This window comes from Neofelis nebulosa, chromosome 1, assembly GCF_028018385.1.
Source record: "Neofelis nebulosa isolate mNeoNeb1 chromosome 1, mNeoNeb1.pri, whole genome shotgun sequence".
In the NCBI taxonomy this organism is placed as follows: Eukaryota; Metazoa; Chordata; class Mammalia; order Carnivora; family Felidae; genus Neofelis; species Neofelis nebulosa.
In genome coordinates, this window is record NC_080782.1 from 227,218,934 (window position 1) to 227,227,489 (window position 8,556).

The 8,556-nt window shown below is 39.2% G+C and overlaps 1 protein-coding gene across 1 annotated transcript; it reads right to left on the minus strand.

Moving 5' to 3' along the window:
* Positions 1–2,698: 2,698 nt before the first annotated feature.
* Positions 2,699–3,611, minus strand: LOC131486848 (large ribosomal subunit protein eL6-like). The gene has a single exon (XM_058686802.1). It carries the CDS (start codon positions 3,593–3,595, stop codon positions 2,729–2,731), a length of 867 nt encoding a protein of 288 aa, XP_058542785.1. The 5' UTR covers positions 3,596–3,611; the 3' UTR covers positions 2,699–2,728.
* Between the last annotated feature and the right edge of the window lie 4,945 nt (positions 3,612–8,556).

Genomic DNA, 8,556 nt, shown 5'->3' on the forward strand with positions numbered 1-8,556 from the left:
TTCATAATATTATTCTATATTTCAAAATCTAAAGTATTTTGTAAGCTTTGCCTTCACAAGGTATGCATAGGGAGTTTGTACATGCTTATCCTTTACCTTTCTTGTATTAAATGGTAGGGATTTCTGTGTCTAACTTAGCAAGTATTATCTATCTTTTCTTTTTACTTTTTTAAAATTGTTTTCCATTTGGTTTGGAATTAGGTTCCCCTAGTCATTTATTCTATTCTTAGAGAGATTAAACTATTACCACACAAATCAAAACTGCTTTTATCTGAAAACATCCTAGAAGATACCTAGGGAGTTAAAATTTCCCAATTCTACTTTATCTTCCCTCTGGGTCTACTGTAATTTCCATCACACTTTCATTATAATAATAACAAATGTTGTTAACACTATTCTTTGTAATTTACAAAGGTACAGTACAATTTCATTTGATTATCACAGTGAATCTAGAAATAAGTCTGAAGTTCATTTTGTAGTTGCGTTTCAAGGAGGCGAAAGAATTTGTTCATCTCTTAATGCTAGTAACTCATGATCTAAAATATGAACACAGGGTTCTTTCTCTAAATTCTGTGCTCTGCTTTATTTTTTTTTTATTTTGACATAATAAAATAAAAATATTTTGAGATCGAGAAACTGCAGCAATAGTATAAGAAAACCTATCTCCATATGTATGTGTCTCTGCAAAAATACAGATTTGTTTTCTTAACGGTTCAGAGTAAGCTGCAGACATGATGCTCCTTTACCACTACATACTTCAGTGTCTATTTTCCCCAAACAAGTACGTTCTCTTGTAACTGCAGTGCAAACTCAAGAAACTAACATTAATACGATACTATTTCTTTCCCTTTCTATTTCGGTGTCATCCACAGTCTCTGGGTTGATTTCACTATTAGTTGCATTAATTTTCCTGCATGTCTATATGGTTTTTTAAACTACGACCTCAGTTCTCTTTCTTGTCCTTTCTTAGCTGGGCTGTTTCTTTGCAATTCTGCATGTTCTCTCCTTGCCATCTTCTAGCACCCAGTCAAAACTCTTCTAGATTTCTTGATCCCTAGAGAACAACGTGAGCACTGCTGTGATGGACTCTGCATTTGTATATTATCCATTCTATCTAGAATTGAATTTGCCTATCTGTACTCAGTTAATATCAGATAATATTGTTCTCTTGTATGAATTCCTCTTTTTTACTTCCTGTGTTAAACTTGCTATTTGCCTAGAAACTAGACCGATGTGTTTACCCAGAGTATTTTTTTCCATCTGTCTACAAATTCGGTTTAAATTCCTCATTATCAAGCCATTTATCGCTGAAATAATACTTTTTCTATATAAATGACATAGCTTATTGGCAAGGGACAGAATGTATCAGTCTGGTATCTTGAGTCATAATTTGGAAATGCACATTTAAAAAATTCCATTTTCATACCCAGTGTTTTTATTCCCATAAATTTCATTCTCTTCCAGAGTTCCAATTGCCAGGGGGAACAGTAACTGAAAACACCACCTGTGAATACTTGTCTTTATTAATTGCCAAAGACTTCATAATCGCTAAAACATCCCTTTATTTTTGACTCAAACCATAAAGATAGCAAGCAATTGATGGAATTTAAGATTCTTAGAGAAGACAAAAGGCAAAGACAGCATACCTACGGCTTAACTATTCAGGGTATTCATTCATTCATTCATTCATGCATGCATTTAAGAATCATTTGATTTCCTGAATCCATATATCTGCCTGATACTTTGAAAAGCACATTACAGGAATAAATAAGGCAAGACAAGTGACTACATTAGGCTCATATTACAGCCAGAGTTTCATATGATAAAGAAGCAGGAGGGGTGCCTGGGTGACTCAGTCATTCGAACTTCCCACTCTTGATTTCAGCTCAGATCATGATCTTAGGGTCCTGGGATTGATCCCTTCATCCAGCTCCACGCTGAGTACAGGGCCTGCTTGGGATTCATTCTCTCCCTCTCTCTCTACTCCTGCCCTGCTCATTCTCTCTTTCTCTCACAATAATAATAATAATGATAAGGAAATAGGAAAACAAATAAGTAATAAGAAACAGTGATATGTGGATGTATTGAAATAAACAATGTGGCAAGATAGAAAGTAACTTGTGTGGAGTGTCTCTTTAGGTAGAACGAGCTGGATTTCTTTCGAAGCTAATGGAAAACATAAGCAAATACCTGGAGAAGAAAGTTAAGTAGGAAGGATTTAAAAACAAGTTTACTATTTCCAAGTATGTGGTGATTAGATCAGATTAAATGATGCCCATCTCTTAATGGCACTATGAAGATGGTTAGAAAGCTATTATGTACAGCCTCAGAAGCTTGTATTCCTACTGTTGACTGAATGAAAAGGGATGTAAAACACTTAGGGACTTGTTCTGATGACAAACCCTTAAATAAGATTACTCTGATATTCTTGCATGATTTGCTAGAGGATATCGTGTTTCTGGATAATTTTCTCCTGCTTATGGGCCAGTGGCGGTATAGAGGTTCCTCTGCTATTTGCCGAACCAAAGGAATTGACGACCAGAAATGAATGGCCCATTGTAAACACAAGGTTTCTTCCCTAAAACTGCTTACAGAGTTTTTCTACAATCTTAGTTTTCTAAAACAACTGGAATTTCCCTAACTGAAGTATGTCTTCATATTTTTTTTTTTTTTTTTTTTTTTTTTTTAGAGATGGATCTGTTATTTAATTAGGTTCTTTGTAAGAAATTTAGAACACCAATTTGTGAGGGTAAACTCCATTCGTGAGAGCAAACACAGAGCGGAGGTAGCCCTGAAGCTGAGGAACGGCTTTGATTTTTGGCAGAATTTGCGAGTCCACAGCTTTCTGATCAACCTTGCGCTGCTCTGTAATCTCATATTTCTCTTTCTCCGTGTCGAAGATCTCACCTTCCTGGTGTCTGGGCTTACGCAGCTTCTTCTTCTTGAAGTAAGCATCAGTGAGGTGTTTGGGGATTTTCACACTGCTGATATCAATTTTGGTGGAGGTGGCAATGACAAATTTCTGGTGTGTTCTACGCAGAGGAACTCGATTAAGGGACAGAGGTCCAGTCACAAGTAGCAAGCCACTGCTCAGTTGCTTCAGGAAAACCACTCTCTTGCCTCTGTGGCGCCCAGTGAGGATGATCAAAATGGTCCCAGGAGTGATGCTAGCTCGCAGTTTCCTCACATGCTGACTAAAAGGTTTTTTGCCGTGGCTCAACAGCTTCCGAGGCACATCTTCAGTAGGATAATACCTAGGCATTTTGCGAAGTTTAACCACTCGGGTACCACCATTCTTGTCACCACCAACTGGTTTTGTGACAGTAGCAAGAACCTTCTCCTTCTTTTTCTTTTCAATCCTGGATTTAGCTGCTGAATACTTCCTCTTGTACATGGCCTTTCTCGAATACATAGCCGATCGGGAATATCTGCCAATTCCTCTGACTAGGACAGGGTTTCGGCTGCAGTGGGGCTTCCCCTTCTTTGGCATTTTAGCCTTGGGGTTACCCTTCTTAACCTTGCCACCAGCATCAGCCTTCTTGGCTTCAGGTTTCTTCTCCTTAGCATCCGGCTTCTCAGCTTTTTCGCCCGCCATCTTGCAAGATGGGAAAGAGCAGTATGTCTTCATATTTCACAAGTTTCCAATCATGCTGAGTTTCTTCTTCTCTTCCTTTTTTCTTTTACTGTTTCTCTTGACTGAGGTTTGCACTTCCTTCCACTACTAACCATTTGTGTAACTATGGGAAAACTATTCCACATCTTGTGCTTCTATTTCCTTAACTGGAAAAAAATGCCATTAATAATATTTCCTACCATTTGGGCTATAGTCAGAGTTCACTCAGATAATCTTTATAAGGTGCTTAATATAATTCCTGGAACTAATAAATCCTCAAAATGTATTAGCTACTATTTTTACAGTGAGAATTTTGTATATATATATATATATATATATATATATATATTTCCCCCTAACATTTCCTACATTCTCATTTTGGTTCATATTCTTGGCTTTGGTATTCTGAATAATTGAGTTCCTTTAATACTTCACATCTTTTTTTATTCCATTTTAAGTTAATATTAAAGTGTACATTCAAAAGGTGCCCATATTCTGAGTCAACTGATAAATTCCTTTTCATAAAGTGAACAGAGTCATGTAAACATCACTTGTACCAAGAAATAGAATACTTATAGCATCTCAAATGTCCCACTTTTAGTCCTGCTCAGTCATATTTCTTCACAAAGATAGCCACATTCTCACTTTTATAGCCACGGGTCAGTTTTGCCTGTTCTTGAATTTTTTATGAATAATTTTAAACTGTATTTGCTCCTTTGCATCTGGCCTTTTACTCATTATATTTACAAGATTCTTCCCTACTGTTGGCATGCAGTGACAGTTTGTTAATTCTCAGTGCAGTAAAGCATGGGTAGCAAACTGTCACCCACAGGTCAAACTTGGCCCAGTGCTTATTTCTGTAAATAGAGTTTTATCCAAGTTCAGCTGTGGCCATTTGTTTGTTTATTGTCTATGACGGCTTTCATGCTCCAATGGTAGAGTTGAGTAGTTGTGATAGACACTGTTTGATCTTCAAAGCCTAAAATATTTACTCTCTGGTCTTTTTCATGGAAAGTGGGCTGACCTGTGCCTTTGTTTAATGTGGGCCCCGCCCTGACTTCTGTGTCCTCAAGGCAGGAAGTGTTACGTGGAGATATTGAACACGGATGCTCCAGCCAGAGGATACAATTTCAGGTCAAATTCTGCCGCTTAGTGACAGTGGGATGGTGACGTAACCTTTGTAAAACCTAATGCCTTTTTGCTGTTGCTGCAAACTAGTGATGACCGCTGTGCCTTATTCATATTCACATGGTGCTTGTGAAAGTTTGTGAGGTTTCAATGTGAATTTGCGTGCTCTTCTCAGTTGGTGTGCCACACTACTTGTAGGACGTGGAGCAGATTTCTTACAGTCGTGCCACGAAGATTGATAGAAAGAAGGCAGAAGTGCCCGGATGGCTCAGGTGGTTAAGCATACGACTCCTGATTTCAGGTCAAGCCAATACCTCACAGTTTGTGAGATCTGAGATCGAGCCCCACATTGGACTCTATGCTGACAGTGGGGAACCTGCTTGGGATTTGCCCTCTCGCTCGCTCTCTGCCCCTCCCCCAATTTCACACACTCTCTCTCAACATAAATAAATAAACTTTTTTTTTTTTTTAAATGAAGACACTTAGAGTTGCTGCTTCTAGGGACTTTTGTTGAGTTCTGATGGGTTAATTCTTTTTTTTTTTTTTTAATTTTTTAACGTTTATTTATTTTTGAGACAGAGAGAGACAGAGCATGAACGGGGGAGGGTCAGAGAGAGGGAGACACAGAATCTGAAACAGGCTCCAGGCTCTGAGCTGTCAGCACAGAGCCCAACGCAGGGCTCGAACTCACAGACCGTGAGATCATGACCTGAGCTGAAGTCGGCCGCCCAACCGACTGAGCCACCCAGGCGCCCCACTGGTTAATTCTTTATAAAGTACTGGTAAAAGCATCGATAAAAGTGGTACCAAAGAGCAGGCACCTAGTAACACCTGCTAGCTGTTCCTGTCACAATCATTGCTATTATCATCAGTGTTATTGCTCACAGTTAATCAAATTTTTAAAAAGGACTCTAAAAACAAAATATGAAGAAAATGATCTGAAAATTATGACATAGAATCTCATAGTGAAATCCAGAAAGATTTCTTTTGAGTACCAAATGTATCAGACTTATTTGCTTTATGAATTATCATCTGCTTTTATTGGTTGGCTGAAACTTGGACTAAAAGATGGGCCACAGGTAGCAAATTGGAAATGCTGGACCTGCCTTGGTTTAATGTAAGAGAAAGGATTTAAAGGCTCAGAGATATTTTAGATACCAGATATAAGTGATATCATACAATATTTGACTTATCTCATTTGGCATAATGCCTTCAAGGTCCATTCATCTTGTCACAAATGGCAAGATTTTGTCCTTTCTCATTGCAAACTACTATCCCATTGTGTGTGTGTGTGTGTGTGTGTGTGTGTGTGTGTGTGTTGGGGCAGTGTATCACATCTTCTTTATTCATTCATCTGTTGAGGGACACTTAGGTTGTTTCCATATCTTGCTATTGTGAATAATAATTCAATGAACAGGAGAGTGCAGATATCTCAATGGTACCCTGTTTTCATTTCCTTTGGATGTATACCTTGAAGTGGATTGCTGAATCATATGGTAGTTTTATTTTTACTTTTTTGAGAAACCTCCATACAACTTAAAAATTGCTAAGAGAGCAAATCTTTAATGTTCTCACCAGAAAAAAAGAGAAATGTTATGTGATGTAATGGAGGTGTTGGTTAATACAGTGGTGGTAATCATACGGAATTATATAAGCATATCAAATCAGTGCATTGTACATGTTAAACTTACACACCATTGTATGTAAACTCTATCTCAATAAAGCTGGGGTAAAAAGGTTTAGGGAGATTGGCATGTTAATGTGGATATGTCATTTAAACTCACCTGCCCTGGGAGGTTTGGGAAGGCACACATTTCACCACAACTTTGAGACGTAAGTTTTCAAGGGGAGTCCAGCATCCTCTGTGATCATTCTTCTCTGTAAGTCCCACTTTACAGTGGGAGGTGCAGCCATTGAATTAAGAAACATAAATACAATGGGAGTAATTGGATCCTGGGACAGCATTCAACACTGAAGGTAAGTTGCGTGCGGTTACTACAAGGAACAATGGATTCAAAGAAGCAATCAGCATAGTCTGACTAGCAGAGACCTATGATGTTGGCTAGAAGTGAAACAGATAGAAAGACCACTACATTCTTTCTTGATCTTTTTTTTTTTTTTAATTTTTAATGTTTATTTTTGAGACAGAGACAGACAGAGCATGAACGGGGGAGGGTCAGAGAGAGAGGGAGACACAGAATCCGAAGCAGGCTCCAGGCTCTGAGCTGTCAACACAGAGCCTGACGTGGGGCTCGAACTCACAAACCGTGAGATCATGACCTGAGCCGAAGTCGGAGGCTCAACCGACTGAGCCACCCAGGCGTCCCTCTTTCTTGATCTTTAAAAGCAAAAAAAGTTCTAGGTCAAGTGAATAAAATTTAACTGGAAAGGTAAAAACAGAGACCCAAATGCCCTCAATCAACTCCCAGACTTGAGCCAGTTTATAGATACAAAGTTTATAGATACTTGAACAAAGGGGAGGCTAGGTCCTTTGAAGAAATGACCTCATGCACCATCAAAAATTTATACTGTTTATATCTCTCACGGCCTTTATCCAAGGAACATACAACTTTTGAACAACTGTGCATTGGAGAAAAGTCAATAATCAGATTTTGGTGGTGGGAGACAGGGGGGGACTATTGGATACTGGTTTCGAACTGAGAGATGTAAAACATTGTTGTGCCCCATCAGAGTAGTGGTTCATGAAGATCAGATTATCAATGGTTTTAGTTTACATGCTTTGTACAGTGCATCCCAGTGGGTTCCCAACACATTCTGTGGTTATTTGTCCAGTTTTAAAATTCACAATTGGAACAGACAGACACAGCACCTGCAAAATCGTAACACGGGTTCCCTGATGTGACAGTGAGGGGTATTAAGGTAGGAAGGCCAAATAGAAGCTGCCAGAACTGCCTTTACCCAGGGAAATAGCAAAGCAAAAACAATACCACATTCCTGGAAGGAGTGCAGAGGTTGGCACCACCACCAAAGACTTGAAAGCCACAGGGTGCGGATTCCTACCACATCTCCATTCAATTTTCCTATTCTGCTGTGCAGAAGACGGGGGAATCCTAGAGAATGAAGCTTATGATCACAAGCTGAGCCAATCTGTGACTCCAATTGCAGCTCCTGTGTCACCTGTGGTTTTATTGATTGAGCCAGTTAACATGTTCCCTGGTGTCTGGTATGCAGCTATTGATTGGGCAAATAATTTTTCTCCGTTCCTCCTAATAAAGACCATCAGTGTCAATTTGCTTTCAACTGGCACAGCCAACATGTGTCTTTACCATCCTACCTCAGGAGTATATCAACTCTCCAGCACTCCGTCATAGTTTAGTTCTCAGGGATTTTGATCACCTTTCCTTTCCAGGAGATATCACATGGCCCATTACATTGATGAAATTATGCTGATTGAACCTACTGAGTAAGAAGTAGCAACTATTCTAGACTTACTGGTAATAAATTGGCACATCAGAGGGTGGGAAATAAATACAATAAAAATTCAGGGTCCTTCTACCTCAGTTAAATTTCTAGAGGTCTGGGGGCATGTTGAGATGTCCCTTTCAAGGTGAAGGCTAGGGGATCATATCTGGCCCCTCCTACCACCAAAAAAGAGGCCCCTCTGATCTGAATCAACCACAAACACTCTCAGGAGTGCTTGTCCAGACTCAGCATGCAATCAGATTTGTAACCCTCCCCAGACCCATCTACCTGGCATATGGTGATGCTTTTGGAAGTGATTAGGCTTGCGAGTGTGAAGTATACAAGTCAAAAACTTGCAGCTTAGCATTAAATCCAAGATAGCCATGGTATAC

What these genes read in the sequence shown, in the direction of transcription:
- LOC131486848 (XM_058686802.1), bottom strand. Translation starts at nt 3,595, where the DNA reads ATGGCGGGCGAAAAAGCTGAGAAGCCGGATGCTAAGGAGAAGAAACCT.